Below are 22,987 nucleotides of genomic sequence, written 5' to 3' on the forward strand. Positions count from 1 at the left end.
GCCACTTTGCACTACAACAAGTATTTTTAATTTTTCCAAGGCAGGTTTTGTTCCTTATTCCCATTTTAATCCCTAATGCCTGGTCCCATTCCTGTTAGTTAAGAGGTGCTCAGAAGCATGTCACCATGGAGGGGCCACTGCTTTAAGTAATCTTGACATCTCATGCATTTATAAAATAAACCCTTCTCCAAAGGATTGTTTCTAACAGCCAAACACAGGAAACAACCAAAATGTCTCTTAAAAGATGGATGGTTAAGCAAACTGTGGTATACCTATACCAAGAAATAATGACTCAGCCACAAAAAGGAACAAACTACTGATTCAGGCAACAACTCAGGTGGTCTCAAGGGCATTACACTGTGTAACAAAGGTCAGATACTGCATGCTTCCATTTATATAACATTCTAGAAAGGAAAAAAGTGTCAAAATGGAGAATGGATGAGTGGTGGTTAAGGATTCAGGATAGTGGGGGGAAGGGCCACGGGTGAGACCATAAAATGGTGGCACAAGGGAGATCTCTGTGGTGACGAGATGGTGTTGTCCTGGTTCCAACGGGATTGACACACATCTACACAGGATGGACAGATCTGAGGTTTGGATATTCTGGTTTTGATTCCCTATGACCATTACGTAAGATGTAACTACTGGAGGAAATGCGGTTGAAGGCACCACGCTCTACTATCTTCGCAACTCCTGTGAATCTACAATCATTTCAAGTAAAAAGTCATAACATTTTTTTTTTTAAACCAGTTCCCCAAGGTTCCCTCTATTCTCTGAGTGTGTATCCTTCACAATGACCATGCCCATTTCTTAGTATGTTACAGCTTCAAAATGCTTCCATGGAGATTAAACTATGCCATTTCAAAATGACAGCAACTCTACGACATCTGTGCTCTTACCCCAATCAGTGCAAGGTAGCCGGCGGCGTGTGGATGGAGGCATTAGTTCCCCAAATTCCCGTCCTCCCAAGGCCAAGAGTTGTTCAGATGGGAAGCCCAGGTGCTCCTGGACTTCCACGTTTCTAGAATATCCTGCCTCTCTGGTTGACTTCTGCTCCTCTGCTCTGATTCCCTCCATGTCCCAAGCTTCATTCCATCATACCCCACTGATCCTAGTTATTGATACTCTATGGCAAGGAGGTGAGCTGTGAAAATGTCTTACCAGATTAGTGAAGATGTATGTGTAATAGGCCGACACCATCCCTAGTTCAGCTGCCTGCAAAGGGAAGACATAGAGATTAGACAGAAAACAAAAACTCACTGGGAGTGAGTGAGCAGTGAGGGTTCCAAGCGTCCACCATTTGTCTGACCCACCACCCTTTGGTTCTTAAGCTGCCCTTGACTTTGGGAGGATGAAGAACAGAAACACTGGCCTCTAAAGTCAGGTATCTCCACCACCACCCCAGCTTTCCACCCCTGCAGTGACACTCGTAGAAGGTGATATTCTCATGCCTAACACATTCCCATGGATACAACCAGATATTATGGAAACCAAAATGACTTTCAGGGAAATGAAGCAAATAATAAAACAGACAAAAATAATTATCTGCCAAACTATTAGCAGTAACAGTGGCTACCATGTACCCACTGTTTAGCATGGGCGAGGCGCTAGAGAGCATCTCACTTGGGCTAAGTCGATGAGGTAGGCCTATCACTCTTCCACCTCTCATCTGACTGTGGAAGAATCTCAAAACACCAAAAGGCTTTGTAACTTGCAAAGACCACATGTCTCCTAAGTGGGGAAAGATGAAATTAAAGCCAGGCCGCCTAATTTCAGTCCTTTTAACCTAACTGTCCTCTCCCCGGAGGACCGTGGTGTTGATGGAAGTCCCGACAGCTCTGTTAGGGGCTGAGGCAGAGACAGGAGAGTCTGCGGGTTACAGGCAATTCCCAAATTAATTCAACCCTTGTCAAAGGCAAGCGAGCAAGACTCATCAGAGTCTTTGAATCTGCAGTAATGTAGGAAACAAGCGAATCATTTGCAAACTTTGGTCCTTTATTAGTAGTAAGGAACAAGCTGCCGGTGACATGCCTCACCCTTGATCACAGCACACCCGCGTGTCATCGTGCCGCAGTTGGGAGGCCGCGACATCAGAACAGCCTCCCTTTTGTCTGATCTTTGCAGCCCTCACAGACACCCCTCACCAACCTCCCCTGTCAGTGTGCCCGACTTTGAGTGTGACAAGTGCTACAGACACCGACAAGTAGATCAGGTAAATAATGAGCTCAGCTCTCCCGGGGACCCTCATGCCTTCTGACAGGCAGATTTTCATCATGTATGCTGCAGCCCCAGGGCCACTGGGAAGCCACTTTTGTCCTGCCCGCTGAGGTGCATGAGGGGAAAACAAGGCCAGGGATGATTACATTTTCCTTTTACAAAGTGTTTACCTCCCAAGGAGCTCCAGTAACTTTGTGAGCCTTCTCACAGGAGCCCTCACAGGTTCCTTAAAGGGCAGTCTGGGTCCTTCTATTGCCACCGCTCTGACAAAAACTGAGGTACAGTAGGGCTCTAGGCCTGGGGCAAGAGGATGCGAGGGTCACAGGGGACTCGAGGCCTCTCTTCTTCCTCCAAAACTACATTTCCCCCTCCACTTCCAAGAGGCCGGTACGGCCTGCTGGCCAGCCCCTCCCATCCCCTCACACTCAACTCTGTCCATAGAAAAGTGCCAGTGCCTGTCACCACTGCCTGGATAGGTGGGAACCCCACTTAACCTGGCGACAGAGAGGGGCTGGGGCCTGGGGTGGGGAGGGGGTACCGTCAGATGCTTAGAACCCATTTGCGAAACCTGCTGCCCAAAGATAAAAGACAAGAGATCCTTGGTTTTTTTAAGACCTGAGTTCTGGGTAAACACACAGTTTGTTGCCGGAACAGCTGCTCAATAAAGTAGGGGATTACTCTGCAAATCCTTCTGAAATCAAGAGACAGCAGAGCGCTGCCAAGCTCTGCGGCCAGGCTCACGTGGGCGCAGTGAGTCTCCCAGAAGCTCCGTGCGCTCTCTGCTCACACAGCTTCCCACACTGAGTCCAGCCTCCCTGGGGGACTCCCAAGGCTGTGCTGTTAACCAGGCAAGGACTGAGTTCCGGGGCCTGATGTGGGGCCTGCATGCTGGGGGCACCAGGACGTCAGATGCGAACAAAGGGAGCCGGCTTCGAAAGTCTCACTGGTCAGTGATGGGCTTGGTGTGAAGGTCACAAAGGCCAAGGCCAATAGGTGGTCTCAGGAAAGCCTGCTACTGTCCACCCAGCAGAAACAATTGCTATTAATTATCATGACAGGGGGAGTTTTCTTCAAAAACTCAGCCATTAAAACCCATAAAAAGTGTTGTTAATGAAAATACCCAGTATTGGCAAGGGTACCATAAGATACCTATACGCTGCTGGTGGGAGTATAAATTGTTATGGCCTTTTGAAAAGGCAATCTGGCAAATCATATCAAAATCCTTAAAAGCATGCATCTCTTTAACTGAGTAATTTCACTTCTGGAAATTTATGCTACAAAAATATTCATGAATGTGCATAAAGATTTATGTATAAAGATGCGCATCCTGTATTGTTTATTATAGCGAAAGATTGAAAACAACCTGTATCTCCAACAATAAAGGGATGGTTAAATAAATTACGGCATATCCGTATGATAAGAAATGATGTTGCCATTAAAGTATTTGTAGACAAATATGTAATGACATAAGCAAAATGCAGGGCATATAATTAAGTGGGGAAAAAAAGCAGGTTACAGAAGAGTATGTGCAGGGTGATAATAATTTTGAAAAGAAACAAATGTGTCTATAAAGGCAGAAAGGAGAGACATCAACATTTCACAGTGGCTGTCTCTGGGTGATGGAATGTCTTTCTTTTCCATGTATACCTGTAAGATCCTATCCTATCCTATCCCAAAGTAGAGGCTTATAAGAAAGAAGGGAAAAGCTATAACAATTCTTATTTTCTTCTATGTACTTTTCTGTGCTTTCCAAAATTTCAACAATAGGCGTATTATTTTTTCAAAAAGAGCCCAACCACATAAGCTGGGAGCCATGAACTAGTCCTGAGGTTAACATTATTATTATAAAGGCTGTCCCCAAAATGCTTCCACATGGGGGCAGCTCAGGAAGGCTCTGGCTCCTACAGGGGGCACCGCGCATTCTGTCTGGCCTCTGCAAGGGGAGTGAGATGGGGTCGGGGGGAGGGGGACATGACGACGGAGGACCATTATCTCCCTCTCTGTCCCTCATCATCCCTGGGGAGTTGACCTCTTTGAGGTCCTGAAACTTAGAGGATCCCTTCCACTCTTGATGACTTCATCCATCAGAGGCCCAGACACAAAACAAGAGAAAAAAAGAAAATTTCCATTTGAGTGTGTGTGTTGAGTTGCGTACATGCACCCGGACAGATGTGGGTTTGGAGCTGCGGAGAATTACTATAGCAACGGGCTGAAGGGACAGCCCTAGGTACTCAGAGAACTCATTCAAATCTCTTATTAACTCCGAGACAAAAACTAGCTGGGGAGGGGCGGTGTGGGGGGAAGAGGGGGGAGGAAGAGACAATCATCTGAGTGTCTGCCCGGCTCCCCACAGCTTGGCAGAGGTTAAGGAGAAGCCTTGCTCCCCCAGTGGAAGATAGCAGGTTGCGTTTAATGTGCAATTAGGACGGCATTAGAAGAAGCCAGTGTGCCTGGAGGGGCTGGAGGAGCTACGGAGCGGCCTGCAAGCAGGGTCCCTCTATCTGGAATTGCAGGCAGAGCCCAGCCACCAGGCCGGGAGCCGGTGCCTGAGGACGCCGAGGCTGCCCAGCTGGTCCCACGCTGTTTCTCCAGCATGGACTCCTCCTACCCCCTGCCCCGCCACCCCTGACTTTCCAATCTGGGGCCTGCCACCCTGCCCCTGTATTTGCGGTAGAGGAAGCTGGTGACCGGCTATCAGAGACAGCAGGTACGCGCCCAGCTCTGCTCCTCGCCATTCATCGCCCAGAGTCCCAGTTTCTTCGCCTGTCCAGGGAAGATGGGGTACGAGCCCCATTTAGGCACTGAGAGGATTAGGCTGGGAAGCCCCACGGCAGCGCTTGGGAAACCAGTACGCTGTGCAGGGAGGACCCAGAGGGCTGACGCTCTGCTGTACACGCTGGTCGGACTGCCCTGGCTGTCCACACCTGGAAATACTTCTATATTCCTTGGCACAGAGCCTTGGCCCCCAAGGGCCGTGGTCCCTCCTGAGACCCCACAGACCCTGGTAGAGAGGGTTCTGGCTGGGGGCTGTGTGGCTGCACCGGGAGGTGATGCTTCTCCAACATCAGCCCCATCTGGCCTTTCCTTTTGGGCGACACCTGAGGCAAGGAGGGAGCGGTGTGCCGGCTCAAGGGGAGGGGGAGGGGGGAGGGACAAGGAGGTTCCGCGCCTACCGCGCCTGCCGGGCCTGGCTCCCACCTTCAGGAGGATGGTGTGGGACATGGAGGCGTTGGCGTGGATGATGATGGTGGCGGTCTTGTCGTCCCGGATCTCCTTGAGGAGCGGGGTGGGGTCCCGGGTGTCATCCAGCATCCGGACTGAAAGGGTGTCCTTGGAGATTAGGAATTGCCGGAGCAGCTTCTCCAGGTTTAAAAGGCCTGGAGGGGAAAGAGGATGAAGGCGCTGAGGGTCCCCGGTACTTCCCTGGGAGACACCGGGACACAGGCAGGATGAGCGAGGCCCTGGGCCAGAGGCTGGGCCATGGGTCTGGCCCCCACTGCTGGTGCAAAGCAGCAGCCCCTTTACCTGAGCAAGCTTCTCAACCTCTGTGGGCTTCTGTATTCCCAGCTTCAGTCAAAAGAATGTTCCTAAGCCCCCGCGCCTCCTCCATCTCCATCAGGAATGTTCTTTTAAACAGAGATTGAGGTCCCTTGACAGGAATGAGAGGATTCCCACTCCTCCCACACAGCACTGCCCAGCGGCCAAGACCTGGGTTCAGAGACCAGGAGGCCTGGTTTTTCCCCCTAACTTGGCTGCTCACACACCAAGTGACCTTCTCACATGGCCACGGCCCTTGGCCTCAGTTTCCTCCTCTGAGAAACGAGAATAAGCCACCAGCTCCCAGGATGTCGCTGAGGATGAAATGAAGGAATCTGTGAATTGCTTAAGCCCGGGCCTCGCCCATCGCAAAGGCCCACAAAGGTCCCATCTAACTCTAGGAAAGCGGGGCCTTTGTTTTCCTCAGGGATGTGGGGGAGCAGTTCCCTCAAGATCACAAGGTCCAGGAAACAGGTCTCACCAAAACCCTTTGAACTCCTCAGAGCATAGTGGTTGCATTAAGACAAGGTATTATTAAGATTATAAGAGCACAGGCTTTGAACTGCGCTCCAATGGCAAGAACGCAGGCTGGGAACAAAAGGAAAATACGGGATCCCCTCCCCGCCCCCACCTCAGCTAACTGCTGTCTAGGAGCAGGGGTGGGAGGAGGGTCTCCAGAATGATGTCACTGAGACACAAGGGTCTTAATTCAGCTTTGCCTCTGAAGAGGCAGGCCAGGAAGAGGGTGGGAGTGGCGGGGAGGGGTGGGGTTGGGGGTGGGAAGGGTCTCTTGGTTAGAGATGGTCTCAACTCCAGTGGAAAGAAAAGTACAGGCATTTGCTCCCAAAAGCAACGACAAGAGTAGGGTTTATTGATTCTTTACGGTGTTCCAGATAATGAGCTAAACCTTCCACATGGCTTGTCCTCAAGTCCTTACAACAATCCTACAACGCATTTTAATCCCACACAGGGGAACAGGAGGTACGAGATGAGTAGCTCCGCACACTGGATGGCAAGGGAAGGGTTGGCTTTCTGAGCCAAGGCCCCGGCGCTCCCGCTCCTGCCCCAGCTACAGCACAGTCATGGTGGGGATGTCTTCCAAATGACCCCAGACTCCTCCCTGCACAGGTTCCTCACCCTCCTGACCCTTGAGTGATGTGGGAAACAAAGGCAGAAGAGAAATTATTAAATCTCCTTCCTTCCTAGAGCCCACAGACAAGTCCTTGAAACAGGCAGAGTGGCATTCCTCTGGGGACGCAACTGTCTCTCCATGTTGACAGTTTGCTGAGGGAAAAGAGCAATCCCAGCCCGACTGTCTCCTCCCAACTCCCAGGAGCCCGTACGTCTACTTCAACACATTAAGAATTCCTTTAGAAATTTCCTTTACCTCTAAACCCCCAAAATATATGTTGGCAAACACCCCCCAAAGCATATGGCCTGCCGATCTACATCTGAATGGTCTCATGACTAAGGTTTTATAAGATGGTAATAACTGACCTTTTCCCAACCATAGCTAGCCCCCTCAAGGTCCTGGAAACTTCCAAATTCCTTAGAGACTTAGGCTATATCCCTAACTTCCTCCTAACTTGAAAATATATAATGGTCCACTCCTCATGACCCCAAAGGAGCCTCTTTCTGCCCACAGGTCCTGTCCCTGTGCTTTAATAAAACTAGCTTTTTGCACCAAAGACTCTCAAGAATTCTTTCTTGGCTGTTGGCTTTGAACCCTAATGTCTTTCCTACATCATTGAGGATGAAATGGTGAGAGAGAGGCCTCTGAAGGGCATCGCAGCCGCCTCCCTTGATCTGTAGAGATCCTCTTCACGCAGGAAAGTAGCTGGGACCAGGGACAAGGGTTCCTACTTTCTCATCTCTGTGATGAGAGATCTTTCTCTCATCTCTACTTTCTCATCTCTACTTTCACATCTTCCTATATGGCCAGAGGCCTCCCAGGACACAAGCAGCAGGGGCCACAGGCACAGAACCTAGGAGCGGCCTGAGGGTATGCATCTCTGGACATGGGGAGGAAAACCCACGGTGACTGTGTTTTCTAACAAGGACAAGGTAGCAGGGTGTAACCCAGGGACCTGGCAGGGTAAAGACAGGAGCTCTGGGAAGGTCACGCCAGCCCCCATCCTCTAGTCCTGGGTCCCACCAAGGTGGTCTGGGGAGCTGGCGGCTGCAGCCCGGAGGGGAAAACCCTGGGAGGGGCTGTCATTCAAAAGGCATCCTAGCTGTTTGGCCTTTCCCTTCCTTCCCCCACAGGGTGTCAAAGGAGACTTGTAATCTGTCCCGCTCTCTGTGGCCCTGCAGGCTCTCACCCTTATCAGAAGGGGCCCTGATGCTGCCGGGCACTTCCTGCAACTGATTTACAGAAGATCTGGATTCAAGCCCAGAGTCAGCCCTCCCCAGCTGTGATCTTGAGAAGTCATATAACCTCTTGGAGCCTCCATTGTTCATCTGTAAAATGGGTATAACTCACGGAGATGCAGAAGCATGCTGGGAACTAGAATGTATGGTTTCAGCCTTCCTTCTCCTGTATTTTACTCATCGCCACAACAGCCCGCAGAACAAAAAGGGACCACAGTGCAAATCTGTTCAACCAACACTGCACATGTCCTGAGGGCCAGGCCCTGGACCGCCAAGACATCAGCAGAGAGGGGTGGGTCAGATACAGACTCTGGAAGCTTAGAGGGCAGGGACTTGCAAGTAAGTCCACCACGAAGCTCAAGTCAAACCCATATTTTGTTTGATGCCTTAAATCATCCCGTTTTCTGGGGACTGCCTTTTTTAGGTCTATATGTAAAATGGAGAGAATATTCACGTCTTCCTCAGAGGCGATGTGAAAAGCAAAATCCGACTTGCACAAAGGTCAGGGGAGAAGGTCAGGGGAGGCCACAGGAGCCAGTGTTCCTGGACAGCTGGCTTTCTCTTTGGCTCAAGAAAAGATCTGCCTGGGCGTGCTAGGGAGGAGGGAGCACCGGAGCTGGAGGGGCAAGGCGAGTGGTGGCCGAGGACAGTGCCACGGACCCTGGAACAAAGCAGGGAGACTCGCTAGAGCCTGCCTGGGAAAGAGGCCAAATCCCATGGGATCCTTCAAAGGGGCAGTGAAACTCATGGGACAAGACAGGGAAGCTTGGAAGATGGCAGGATTAGGCCTCGCATGGAGATGCCCAGCCAGGACTGTTCATCTCTTTAAAATTGTCAGGTGCCCTGCACTCCCAGGGAAGAGCCTCCCAAGATGTCAGATAAATTGGCGCCCCTGCTCCGATCAGTGCCCAGTGTACCCCATTGGACTGTCCTGTGGGGCACTCTGCTGCCCTTTAAATAAGGAACCAGCATCCCCATCTTACCCAGCACACTTTGTCATGTGTGCTGAGAGGCGGCGGGGGGGGGGGGGGGCGGGGGGGAAGGGCAGCGGGTCGGCGGGGTGGGGTAGTGCGGAGAGTCTGTATCCCACTCAGGATCTCCTATCAGTCACTGCCTTCCCAGCCTGGACTGCACCTGGAGCAGCAAACAGAGCACAGGGTGGCAGGGGAGCCCCTGGGGGGGTCCCAGCTCTAGCACTGCTGGGACTGGCCAGTGGCGGCGACTCCCTCTGTCCCTCAGTGACCTTATCTGTAAAGTAAGGACAACTACTACCTTGCATGGTTAGTACAAGGAGGGCAGGCAAGCAGGACAGTGTTGGTTTCCTTCCTAGAAGATGCTTCACAAATCCGGTTTCCGTTCACCCCCTCCCCCACCCTTTCCATCCTAACTGTCCTTCACTCATCTCCTCCTCTTCCCGGGTTTATTATCCAATCCACAAAATATGGTCCTTCATTATAAACCATGCAAAACACTTGGTAGCATATATGTATGTGTATATGTATATTATAGGAAATACGTAAACACGAAGCATTTCACGGTGTTCCATACGAATTCCCATTTCAGACTCTTCCGCACATGCCCGGTGTGAGGCAGGGTGCATGGCGCTGGCTGGGGGGCTGAACTAGACACTGAGGCTGTGGGGGGACAAGCGGGACCCCACAGCCCCACAGAGCAGGGGAGCATCAGTGCCAAGTGGGGAAAGGACACCACGTGCCTTGAGGAGCAGCTGAAGGAAGGGGGTCCCTGGCTTGAGGAAGAGTGTGAAGGACCATCATGAGACAGACTTGCTCCTGGCAGCCTCAAGGACGACACATCAGAATAAAGAGTGGAGGGAGGTCACAGGGAGACAGACTTAGCTCTGTTCAAGCTATCTCAAGATGCAGTGGTAGTGAGCTCCCTGTCACTGGAGGTAGTTAAGGAAAGACTAAAGCCCCTCTTGCCGACTGTCAGTGAATTACACCAGTGGATGGAAAGTTGGACTAGAAGAACACTGCTGTTTTTTCTAGCCCAGAGATTCTCTAGTTCTATGAATCAGAAAGGGATCCTTTCTCATGCTAGGCAGTGCAAGGAATTTGCAGAAGGGGAAGTGTGGTTTAGCGATATTAAGAACATCAGGAGTTTCTGCGTGCGGTGTAGAATTTTCCAAACGTCATTCTCCTCACCTCTATCTGTTTAATGGAACTAAGGGATTTCCTAAAGGCAGCTGCCACCAGAGGGGTTAAAAGCTGCTCTTTTCCCGGCTTCCTCTCTGCCACTGCCCCAGCCCTCCTCTCCTGGGTGGCCCCGGGGCCCAGCAGCAGGTCTGCCTGCCAAGTCCAAGGCTGAGAGGGACCTGGGGAACCTATTAGCCTCACTCAGGATCCAACGGGATGGACGGATGAGAGCCTCAGCAGGCCGGCTCTTCTGGGAAGCAGGAGGGAGGCTGACTAGAAGGCAGGGGCCAGGCGGGGTGGGAGGAGGCGGGAGAAGCCGTGAAAGGCACAGCCGGGGCTGGACAGGGCCGCAGGACTAGGACACAAATACCTAAGTGATGGGTCTATGGGGGACACAAAGGACCCTTGTACCAAAAAACAAGAATAAACACCCATTTCAACTGGCATCTATCCCTCTCCACTGGCGGACTCCCTCGGCTGTGGGCTCTGGTTAAGGGAGATGCTAATTCTCCAGGGAGGGACGGCACTTTTAAATCTTGCTGGAGGCTGGGGATGTAAAACTGACCTCGGGGGACTGTGGCGGGGATTTGGGGAGATGCCATGGTTCGCCATTGTGCCCGCACTGCCCTACACCCAGTAACGCTTCATGCCCCTTCCTGCTGCCAGGCCTCGTGCCTCACGGTGTGTGGCTTTCAGACCTTTTCCACGAGCAGATTCTGACGGGGAGACGGGGAATGAGAGTCCAAGGAGTCACCATGGGGAAGGGACACAGAGCATGTTCAAGGGCTTGAATGACCCATGGCACCTGCTTCCTGGGTCTGTCTCATCTCACAGCTGGGCTTGGCCCTGGGAACAGGCAGACCTGTGAGGCCAAACCACACGAGACAGAGGAGGAGACAGAGAGGCAATGAGGGAGAAGGTGAGATTTTCCGCTCACGGGCAAACCGTGCTCTGCCTGGCTCGGCCCTGCAGCCCGTCGTCTTCTCTGACACAAGGGCTGGCGTGGGAAGAGCGTGGCTTCTGCGCTCCCACTGCCTCCGAACTTTGGAGCGTGTCTCCAGCTTGTGCCTCCCCTAGTGGGGTTCAGCAGGTGCCCCTGCCCTGAGCAGTCTCTCACGTTTCCTCATACACGGTTGATTGAACACCCCACCCTGGCCCCCACCCCCAGGGCTCGGGGAGGGCAGGTGTGCCTGGTGGGAGGGGTGCAGTGACAGATCATAGAGCTAGAAAACCCGAGACTGACCAAGACCCAAACCAGGTCTCCTGATTCTGGCTTCCGGCTTCTGATTCCCCACTTGAGCTGGCATGGCAAGGCGTCAACCCAGCCACAGAATGGGAAAAAATGGTGCCTCTCTTCTGTCTTTTCCACAGCATTGAAACAAGCAGGGAGAAGAGGAAACAAGAACCATGCGTGTTGAAAATAAGACTTAATCTCCCTTTTCCTCATGCAGATAATAGGAATGTTTATAAAGTCCATATTAGATGGTTATCACGAGGCTCAAATGGGATAATTTCTAAAGCCGTAGCAGAGTGAGTGCTCACTAAATGATTAATTTTTGTATTGCTCCCAGCAGAAGGCCTCCCACAGCGTGTTGCCTCCTGAGGCTGGTGTGGGGAAGATCCTCTAGAGTCCCACCATTTTCACAAGGGGCTCTGAGTATCAGCCCTACTCTCCCATCTCCGAGCCCCCGCTGCCACAGCCAGGATCACAGGGTAAAATAAGTAAATGTTTATTATATTCTGGGGCCAGATACCTTCCACCCAGATGCCCTGAAAAGCAGTCTTATTCCCACTTTAGCAGAAGGGAACTGAGACTCAGAGAGGTACGGTGACCTGTCTAACATCACACAGCTCATGCATGGTAGAGAAGCTTGTTTTGGCTCCCAAGATGGTTCTTTTTTTTACTGCACCCTTCTGGACTTCTCTCCAACTGTACTTCCTCCCCAAGATCAGAGTCTGCTCCTCTCCAACCACCTGGGCAGAGTTTAGCCAACACAGGGACGATGGAAGGACAGTGCTGAACTCTGGTCACTCTGCTCCAGGTCCTGACCTGGTATTGTTTGAAAGGGATCCAAGGAAGGAAGGAAAGAAAAACTCACGTGTGCCTCTTGTTGCCCAGGTATGGACCCTGTGTCGTGCTCTTTGGGTATCTCGTCCTACTTAATCCCCTCGGCCATCCGGCAAGGGAGGCATCATGGTTCCCACTTCATAGATAAGACAACAGGAAGCTGGAGAGTATCTATGTTACTCTCCCAAGGTCACACAGGTGTTAAACAGATGGGAGAAGGGCACGTAGCCACAAAAAGGACATTAAAATACTTAGAAACATCAATGCAAACATTAAAAAAAATTAGTCTTTGAGTCCGCTCGAATATACCAGGAAAATATCTAGCATGTTGTCCTTGTGACTACAGGAAATTGAAGGCCCTGGGTCCATCCTGAGAGTCTCAAAAGGTAGTCTTGCGGCAAGGCTGGGTGATGGCGCCAAACGGGCCTCAGGGGCCACGGTGGGGAACCTCGACTCTCCCCATTCGGGGGCTCCCAGGACAGCATGCCTGGACCCCTCACCACATCTCCCTTCACCCCCCGGCCTCATTAGAACTAGGCACATGCAGACGTCCTGATTTTTAATCCCATGAAAGAAAAATAATGTAAAATACAATACAACTCTACTTGGTCTAAAACCTGCTTATTAAAACTCTACTTTTGGAAAGAAAGAAAAAAGGTGGTAGGGTTCCCTGTGGAACGGTCTCCGTTATACCTAATTTTGATGGCTGAAAAATAGAATTAGATGCCTGTTTCTAATTCAACATGCGGCATCTCTTGGCCCTGCATTAATAAGGAAGACAGAAGCTCACCTCCTCCCCAGCTCGGAGCTGCATTTCCCTTCAGCCCCTGATTTCTTCATCCTTTGATTAGATTTTAATCCTCTTTGCCCTTGAACTTCTCCCGCTCTGTCCTACCTTCCTTCCCTGGGCCCCAGGAGGTGGGGCCCGGAGTCACTGGGCAACCACAGTGGATGAGTTCTTCAAGAAGAGGTAGCACTGTGTGGTTGACGAGTCCCGCCTGGGCGGTGGCCTGGCCCCTCTGGCTCTCAAGCAGGCTCATCCTCTTCAGGACTGTGTCTGTGCTCAGCCATCCCGCACCCTGCTTGAGGGAGCAAGGGGGACACGCTGCTCCGGAGAGATCTCTGCCCTTCAAAGGACACCGGACCTGCCAGGCAGAGCCTGCCCTAAGCCACTGCTCTGAAGTTGTCTGTGCAAATGAGGAGGACAGAAGGGGAGGTGAGGAACTCCTGACTCAAAAGACCTGAGTGAGAGTCATGGTTTGCCACGTAAAACCAGCTGTGTATGACCTCAAGCAAGTCCCTTAACAGCTCCAAGACTGTTTTCTTGGTTCTAGAATGACTAGGAAGGAGGGGCATAAAATGGCAAAATGTACATGAAAGGGCTTTGCCGTCTGCACAGGACTGTATGAATGTCATGCATGTCAAGGAAGGTCATGATTCTAAGGGAAAGAACCCTGCCTTACAAGGCAACCGAATCAGGCGAAGAGCTCAGCACACAGTAGATGCTCAGCAAACAGATGAGCAACTGACTTGCCAGGAAGAGCTGAAGCAGAGAGAGCAGGACCCGCCCTACGAGCAAGGGGGACTGTGGCTAGACACAAGAAAGAACTTCCCATCAGGTTGCTCAGACACTGGACCCTGCACAGCAGGAGAATCTTTGCTGGGAGAGACTGATGGCCTGTCCTCTGTCTCTTAACATTCCCGCTGTATGCATGGGGCACTCTTGTTGAGTCCTGCCTGAGGGGATGTGGCAGAAATTTCCAGGGGGAGAATCCGTGGTTGGGTTCCACCTTACAGGGTTGGAGGACGCCACAGGAGGAGGGCCACCTGGTGGGATGCCATGGTCCTCAACCCCATTAAACACTGGCATCCTGTGGGCTTCTCGATCAGTATCCCTTTGGGACTTATGGTCAATCCTATTCGGAGAGAAGAGGTAAATAGGTGTTTTGGCCACAGGACAACTCAGTGTGTCTGTGCTAATGTGTGCCGTGAATCTCCATGAGGCGAAACAGAGTAAAGTGTTTATCCAAACATTCCTCCCCCACCCTTTTTTTTAAAATTTCAGCCACAAAACACTATCTAAAGCAGGGCTGTCCAATAGAACTCTCTCTGATGGCGGAAATGTTCTGGGTCTGTGCTGTCTGCCGGGAGCCAGTGAGACCGAGGAATTGGATTTTGAGTTTGAGTCAACTTTGACACGGGGAACTCCAACGCCTCCGAACCCACTGGATCATTGTGATAATTAAATAAACTATATAAAAAGTACACACAGTTGGAGCTCAGTTACTCTCTGGGGTAGCCCGGAGTAAATCTCAAATCGGTGTTTATGCAAGTAAGTGAATTGAATGGCCATCACAGAGAGGCAGTTGGGTGCAAATGCCTTGTGAAGAAAGTGGTTTTGTCCCTTGGCTGGGAGGGGGTGGTTGTTTACAGGTGCTGGAGGGGTTCCGGGTGGAGAAGGGACTCCAGCGGGCAGAGCAGATCTGAGAACCCACATGAACAGGAGCCCCGACGGAGAGGACATAGGTCGGCCAGTGCAGCCTGCCAGGACCTGCCGGAGAGCTACACGGGATGCAGATGCCTGGGGCTCAGGCACAAGGCCCCAGGGACAGGCAGGGCCCAGCACCTGCCTGACCACATGTGGGTGCACAGCTGTCACTGGGAGCACACAGATGCCCAGATTTGCTAGAAAATGCTGGCTCAAATTAGCTAAATCTCATAAACACTAAATTTACGTTACAAATTGTCTAAGAGTCAGAGAAACCGTATTTCTAAAACCTGCATTTGCAAAAAAATGCTTTATCAGGCATTGCCCTTGGACCTTGTTCCATCAGCAAAACCCGCTCTCCAGGGGAAGAAGCTCTTCAGCCCGTCAAGTACAAAATGCATCCAATTTTACATTTTCCCTCTCTCTCTCTTTTTGTAGATCCTTCACAATGAGGCTGAAAATGTGGGAATTGAGTTTGCAGATGCAAAAAGGCTTGGATGTTGGCCAGTCTCCCTGTAACCCAGTTCTCTCTGTTCCGCCCATGTCTGGCAAAGGGTGTTCCTGGACGGCGCGCTCTCTCTCTCCCTCCCGGTCTCTCTCTGTCTCTCTCTCTGTCTCTCTCTCTCACAGACACACACACACACACAGAGACCACAAACAGCCAAGGACACGTGGGAATGCCTGAAGCTGCTGATCATCACCCCCACCAGCAGAGGGAGCCCTCCCCTACCAGGCGGATCCAGAGCCAAGGGCAAAGCCCTGGGGGGGGGGGGGGGGGGAAACCCCAAAGGGAACCAGGGCGGCAGGGGGGGGGGCCGCGCGGGGGCCGGGGGCGGGGGAAGCTTACATTCTGCTTTGGCACAGATGAGGCAGGCGGTGGTACAGTTGAAGAAGTTCAGGATCCCAGCGACAGCCACGCTGATGTCCGTGTTGCTGGGGTGGAGGTTCAGGGTTGTGAATCGCTGGAACTGGAACTTGATAAACTCCTCCGGGGCCACTTTGAAATGAGGGACCTGGGAGGAGCAGCAAAAACAGGTGTCCGGGAGGATCCAGAATGAGTGCAAAGGAAAGCAGCCATGAGGGAAACGAGGCTGTGGACGGCGGATTCTTCTCGGGAAGGCCTTTGCCACACTCCGGTGGAGATGGAGCTTGCGGGACTCGGGACACCCACGCCGGAGGAAGAAGGCAAGAATGAGTCCTGCACGATGCTTAAAATAGGAACACCCAGGATGAGAAGCCCTCTGGCCAGAGACCTGTATAAGTGCCCTGTGGACCTTGGCACGGGGGACTGTGGCCCCGAGAGGGCAAAGTCATAGGTCTTTATTCTCAGAGCAACTGCCCGCAGCTAGGCAGCCAGACAAAAGTGTCTCGAAGCCATAATCCTTACAATATTTCATTGGTAGCTAATAAATCAGAGCAGAGGCGGCAAAAAGAGAAAAACACTGCCCTGGGGACTAAGAAAGGAGCCCCATCAGCCCCACCTGGCCAACAAGTGTGTACAAACCAGCTCCCAACCAACTTCCTGTGTGACAGCCTGGGATGGGTCCCTCTGCATACACACACACAGAGTGGGGAGCGTCGCAGGCTGAGAAGCCGTCCAGAGAGCCTCCAAGTGGAGCCAGGTAAATAAAAACCTGCTCTGGCTTCATTAGGACAGTGTCAGTTTCCCTCTGTGTCAGTTACCGACATTTCCGGAGGCACTGCCCCTGCCTCCTACCTCTCTTCTCCTGCAAAGAAATATTAGCAGCCTCTGATGCTGTTCTATCAGTGGCTAAGGCTATCGGGTAGGTAATAGGAAAGTTAAAGCGTAATAAGCTGCCATCCACCTTGATTTTATTTGGTCTCTCTCATCCCTGGTACCCGGAGCCAGGAGAGCTACCTGGTACCTCTATTGGAGATGGACTCAGGAAACCTCAGTGCACATCCTCCCATAGGACCAGCACCCTGGGGGAGGGCCAGGTTGCAGCAAGCATGGGTTTGGAAGGATGTTAAAGCAAGTAAGACTGAGGGTAGAGAGCAGGAAGAACTTCCTGGTGGTGAGTTCATTGGCTCTGGGAATCGGTTATTTAGAAATGACAGCAGAAATTTTCTTGGCTGGGGCTGGCCCAGAGTCTGGAAGGATGTTAAGATGGTGTCTATAGGATTCTGCCACCTTGTCCTAGTAAGATTCTGGGAGAGAAAAAAATTAAAACAAAACAACAAAAAGATCCTGGGAGAGGTCAGCCAGAGACCAGAGCTCCTCTGAGATTGGAGGCGGGGGTGGGGAGGAGGGGAAGACTTAGCAGACACTAGGGAGAAAATTCCTGCCTTCAACCAGGATTAGCCCTCGCACCACAGAGAGAAGGCAACCAATGTTTTCCAGCAGAGACTGAAAAATGCAGTCCTGGAGAGAGCCTGGTGAGTTACAAGAAAAGACTTAGAAGACTGAGGTTGATCTGAGGACTGTCATAAAGGGTCTTTCTTCCTTATATTTTCCACCCCGCACAATCTGTCTAAAAGGAATAATAAATGCACCTTGAAAGGAAAAACAGGTCACAAAGGGCCAAGACGGAGTCCAAGGCCAAGCAAGGGAAGGGAGGCTGGGGTGGCCAGACCGATCAGCTTATACGTTTGAGCATCCCTGACCCAGGCCTTCTGTGCGTGGCCATCCAGACTGCAGGGCTCCAGCTAACTCACCCCAACAGAATGTACCCTTAGAAATACCTTTCAAGCCACAGACCCTAGAGATGGATCAGGAAGGATACTCAGGCAAATGAAGGACAAATGGGTTTTACAGGTTATACACTTGGGTTTTCAGCCAGGTTCTGCTGTATGATTTGGGGTCAGTTGCTTAACCTGTCTATGCTTCCTAGCACGGAGACACCAATGGGTGCTTCATGGATCTCTGGGAGGGTAGAATGAGAGCCTGCTTGTGGACAGCTTAGGACCTAACATGTCATAAGTGTCCCAGCAATGCCTTCTCTCCTTCCCTTTCCCCTTTCTCCCCAAATCTTGGGGCTCCTGCAAAAGCTCTTGAAGCTGTCCCTGCGGGGGTGAGGGGATGTGTGTGATGAGGGGCTCCTCCAGCAAGTGGAGTCGGGGGGACGTCTCCAGCACAGCCCGCCACCTTGAAGGCTGCTGGAAGATCGGCCAGCTGCTCTGATGGGGCTGCGCAGGGACGGCCCAGGCCAATCCCCCTGATTCTCTCTCTAGGACAAAGATCAATCCAGAATTGATCTGCAATTGCAAATGCATCCAACAGTCCCGTCCCCATCACCATGGAGGTGTGTGGGGAAGGAGAGGTGAGGCAGAACCAGCCGGCCACGGGGCTATAGAGATGTTAGCGGCATTTAAAGGAACGGACTCCTTGGTGAGAACTCCATTTCTTCTCCCTGGAGCGGAGGGGAATCAGTGCGAGCCAGTTCAGCCTCATAAAATATGAAAAAGAAATGCATAATCTGAACGGAGAGGAAAGGTTGTTCTGGAAGGGACATGACCAGACAAAGGAGGGGGAACCGGCTGGCCGTTCCCTGGGCAACATGACCTGGCTGGCAGGTCAACGGCACAGGGGCCAGAGTGGCAGGGTCGGGGAGATGGCTGTAAATCAGGGTCCCTGTCTCTCGCCTGAAATGCTAAACGGGGTTAAGGGAAACGTGTCAGCTAATATAAAACATCTACTGAAGCCCATGAGGAGGCCATCGGGGAATGGGGGTTGGGGGATGACCGGAAGGAATGGCGAGGCAGTGTGATGGGGGGCGGCGGGGAGGGAGGAGAAAAGAGGAAACGGGGGGGGGGGGGGGTGCTGAAGTCTTAGCAACCGGACTCGGCGGCGAGGATCCCAGCGGCTGCTGGAGTAACAGCCTGCCACAGATCTGACTGCTCCGTGGAGTGTGGCAAGAAAGAGTTAAATTAAACATCAGCTCCACTTTCCGGGGCGGGGCCGGGGGTGAGGCCTGTGAGAAGGGGGTGGGTGGAAGGGGTGCGATGGGGGCCCAGGCTCCTTTTTTGGCCTGGGATGGGTCAAGAGTCATCTTTCAGGACATCTGAGGGGCTAGGGATGGGGGCTGTCAACAGAGACCTGGCCCCGGCCAGAAAAGGTTCAGGGGGCCCAGCCTACAGTCCTAAGGGAGCAGAACCAGCCACGGGACTGGAGTAGGGCTTCCCAGCACTTCAAAGTGCAGGTCACGATTCTGAAAGTGGTTTCATGAAATAGGGAAATTAGCTATTCTGCCCCAAGCGTTAGGGACTCTGGCCAAGCCTACGGGTCATAAAGAGAAGTGGTCCAGCATCAAGGCGGTAGGTTCCCAAATGGGTAGGATAGGGACAGCTTGCTCAGGCAGAGTCTGTTCCTTCAGTGGGTTCTAGAATCAGATCCTAATGGGATCTAGAATCAGAGCCTCCCAAAGCTAATGTTTCTGGAAGGCTGAGCCTCCAGGCTCCAGAACAGGTGCAAGCTTGGTCCTTCCTTTCCCAGGCCCTCTGCCCGCCCTCCTCCCTGGCTCCTGACCTCTCGCCCCCACCACCAAGCTCCATCTGTCCTCGAGAGACCCAGCTAGAAGGCCCTTGAGGCCAGAGAGAGCCTGTAGGGACACTCTGCCACTGTAACCCGGGGATTTCTGTGAAGGGGAAGACGGATAGAAGCTAGAAGCCAGGAAGGATTCCAGCAATGAGCTAAACAACAAACAAACTTCTGAGTTTGTTTTCTCCAGGGGAAGAGGAAGGAGAGAGCTGATGGACCGGGGAGCAGGCTATTACTCAGAAACTCATCCCCGACTGTCTTTATCCCCCACGGAACTGGAGCCAGAGGAAACGAGCTCCACACGGACGCTAGAGAGGCTCCAGGCCGAGGGGACACCTGAGGAAGATTTCTCTGACTGAAGAAGTAAACACGGAAATTGGTGAATGGGGAAGAAGATTCTAGAGAATTTATAAGACAGAGGTTTCCAACTTTATTTTAGCAATAAGATGTAGCAGTCCCAAAGGCATTCTTTGCCAGAATCCCAGTGTCAAAACAAATAGTCTCAAAACTTCCTGGGGAGCTCAGACTCCCGCCCTCTTGGTGGCCCCTGGACCACTATCCCCCACAGCCTCTCCCCTCTCCCCACCACAACCAAGGGGCCCTCTGGGGACTCAAAGACCCAGAGGTCTTTGAGGTTTGAAAATCCTATTACAAGGGTGCCTGGGTGGCTCAGTGGTTTAAGCCTCTGCCTTTGGCTCAGGTCATGATCTCAGGGTCCTGGGATCGAGCCCTGCATCAGGCTCTCTGCTCAGCGGGGAGCCTGCTTCCCCCGCTCTCTCTGCCTGCCTCTCTGCCCACTTGTGATATCTCTCTTTCTATCAAATAAATAAATAAAGTCTTAAAAAAACAAAGAAAGAAAATTCTGTTAGAAAAGAAAGTGCCCAACAAAGGACTATTTTTTTTCAATGTTTGGTTGTTGTTGTTATTGGTAACACCTACCAGGCCCAAATGGGCTCTTCTAGACCTTGAGAATCCGTGATACTTTGGGGCCCGAGGCATAGGCTGCCAGCCTGCCCATGGCCCCCCACCCCCATAGGGCACTCACCTCCTTCTCCCCGCAGATGTTGCTGATGATGGAGCTGGAAGCTGGGCTGGACGAGGGTCCCAGGACAGCGACCACCCCCTTGGGGAGGATCTGACACACTGCAACCAGCAACGGGACAGAGCGTGGACAGCGGGAAAGGAAACAAGGCACTCATCAGGTGGGACAGGGGCCAGGTGCCCTGCTTGGGTGTCAGGTTCAAGTCCAACCTTCACCTGTTGGACCCTCACCTTAAGCCCCGCCTCCACGTCTCCCCCTCCCACCTTCCCATCCTTCCAAACCCCGTGCCTCTCCTTTTCTGGACTAAGGGACTCCGGGACAGGTTTATTGGAGTTTATGGACGGTATTAAATGAGGAAATGGCCCAGGTTATGACAACATACGGCCACAGCCAACAGGGAGTATAAATTGTCTTGGCTGTCACTGAAGGACAGAGGCTAATGGCGGGAACCTGCAGACTCCATCCGGCAGGGTGGGTCCTGGGAGGCACAGCGAGGCACGGCTGCCACAGGGGTGCAGGGCCCCGTTCACGGAACAGTCACCCGCCGTGCAATCTGTTAGCCTAGCAAATGTAAAGAGGAAGGGGAGGGAGAAAGGCAGACAAGCAGGGGTGCAAAGGGAGGGCAGGAGGACGCAGACAAGAGAGGAGAAGTCAGACTCCGCTAAAGCCAAAGGGAGTAGGGGAGACATGAGAAGAAAAAGAAAAGGAGAGGCAGAAAAAGAGAGTGAGCGGCAAGGAGGGGGTCTCCTGTCTCAATACCGCCTCTGCCACTCCCGTTCTCCTAGACCCCGGCCTGGTGCACCTGCTTCCCTGACTCTGGGGCTTCCCCGTGGAGAAGGAGCCCTTCCTTCCTCTACATTGGACATTCTCCTGTCAAAGAGCACCTCAAATGTCTCCTGCTCACACTTTCCCTGGCTCCTCTATGTGGAATTAATCTTCCCCCTGGGCTCCCGAGGCCCCTGGTCTGTCCCTCTGAACTAAGACACTGGCAAACGTGTCTGTTTCAGCTTATTGCTTAGGTGACTTTCAGCTCCCACCAGATTTCAAACCCCGTCAGGGCAGGAGCTGAGCCATCCATCTCTCTGAACACCCACTCCTCACCTCCTCAGTGGCCAGCACACGTTTTTTTTTAGGTGCCCAGCCCATATTCATTGGATGAATGAGTGGACAGATAGGCTGTGTGGTCAGGAGAGGAGAAGAGAATCTCATATTTGTAAACACTAGCGACCAAGAAAGGAGGGACGAGAGAAGAAGTCGGAAGTTCTGACATACAGAATCTGTCATAATTCTCAGGACATACATTGTGATACCAGAACCCAAGAGTTGCCCCCAGGGGATATACACTGACTTTCCCTGACATGCTATAAGGCATTCCTCCCTGCAAAACTCAAAGCTTGTCTCTGGACACATTTTCTTCCTACTCATGTCAAGAGTAAGGCCGAGCCATTTCCCAGGTCAGTAAACTGAGGTTAAGGGATCAGTGCAAGTTTCCTCGCTGAGTCGGCCGCAAAGCCACCCCTGCTCTTTCTCCTAGGGTACGGTCCTCACCATTGGCCCACATGGCCAGGCAATCTCCCTCATGGGGTACAGGCGGTGGGGAGCGCCTCAGAGTCCAAACCCTAGTGTTTACCACAAAAACCGCAGATCTACAAGCTCTTTTCCCAGCCTGAGGCTCGGGCATGGATCCTGCCATGCCACAGATCTCGAGAGAGGCTGGGTGCTGGAGGGGACTCATCCCTACTGTGTCAGAGCCATTCCCAGTGACAAAGCCACGGTGAACAGGCCCATCTCCGAAGAGGGCTCTGCCCGGTTCAAGCACTTTCCCTGTAAGTTAACCCACATGATCTCAGCCAGCTTTGCTCCTACTGCCTGCTAGACGTTCTTAGTCATCAGCCGTCAGGCGACAACAGCTTCATGGCTGGATCTTAGCTCCTGATTTTACCAACAAGGAAAGAGCATCCAAGGGTTGTCCAGTGACTCCTCCCAAGTCACGCACCCCACACAGGTCAGAGCCAGTGTCCAAATTCGAGTGTGCCGGCCCCTTCCTGTCTGGTGCTCATTCTGTTCCCTTGAAGCCACCCACCTCCCCGCGGCTCACTTCATGCACCCCTTCCCACCCCTCCAATGCAGGTCCCCACCCCATTTCTTTCTACTGAATCTGTTTCCCAAGGTCATCAGGGACTTCTTGGTGGTTCTCACCCTACTCTTTACAGCATTTATATCATTGCTGATGATGGCCTTGTTCCTTTGAATTTCCTAACACCAGCCAGCCCTGGTTCTTGCCTGCGTCTCTGGTCAGTCTTCCTCACTGCCTTTGTCAGCTCCTCTCCCTTCTCCACCTGCTAAATCCAGGTTCAATCCGTGCCTCCCTCTCCTTGGCAACGTCACCCTTGCCTTAACCTCCACTCTTGTCCCTGCCCAGGTGATCCTGCACTCTGGCCTATGTTCTGGGTTACAGAGTCTTGTTCCAAACACCTGCCGGACATTGCCACAGGGACTCATCACATCCACGGCAGAGAGGGAGAAAACACAGTCATTTAGAGCGTGGACTCTGACACAAGACTGCATGGGTTTGAGTTCTGGCTCTGTCATTTCTTGCTGTGAGGCCCTGAGC

General features: G+C 52.3%; 1 protein-coding gene across 8 annotated transcripts in view; it reads right to left on the reverse strand.

Annotated features, from left to right (window-relative positions):
• Positions 1–22,987, reverse strand: part of GRIK4 (glutamate ionotropic receptor kainate type subunit 4) — a 410,580-nt gene that overhangs the window by 140,095 nt on the left and 247,498 nt on the right. For 7 of the 8 annotated variants that reach the window (XM_059415278.1, XM_059415269.1, XM_059415287.1 and 4 more), the window contains 4 exons: positions 20,377–20,474; positions 15,681–15,846; positions 5,416–5,594; positions 1,162–1,215 (listed from right to left, as the gene is read on the reverse strand). In XM_059415278.1, coding sequence (XP_059271261.1) covers positions 1,162–1,215; positions 5,416–5,594; positions 15,681–15,846; positions 20,377–20,474 — 497 coding nt within the window. The remainder of the gene's footprint in view (positions 1–1,161; positions 1,216–5,415; positions 5,595–15,680; positions 15,847–20,376; positions 20,475–22,987) is intronic. The other variant, XM_059415295.1, reaches the window with a different exon arrangement.

This window comes from Mustela nigripes, chromosome 1, assembly GCF_022355385.1.
Source record: "Mustela nigripes isolate SB6536 chromosome 1, MUSNIG.SB6536, whole genome shotgun sequence".
Classification (NCBI taxonomy): Eukaryota; Metazoa; Chordata; class Mammalia; order Carnivora; family Mustelidae; genus Mustela; species Mustela nigripes.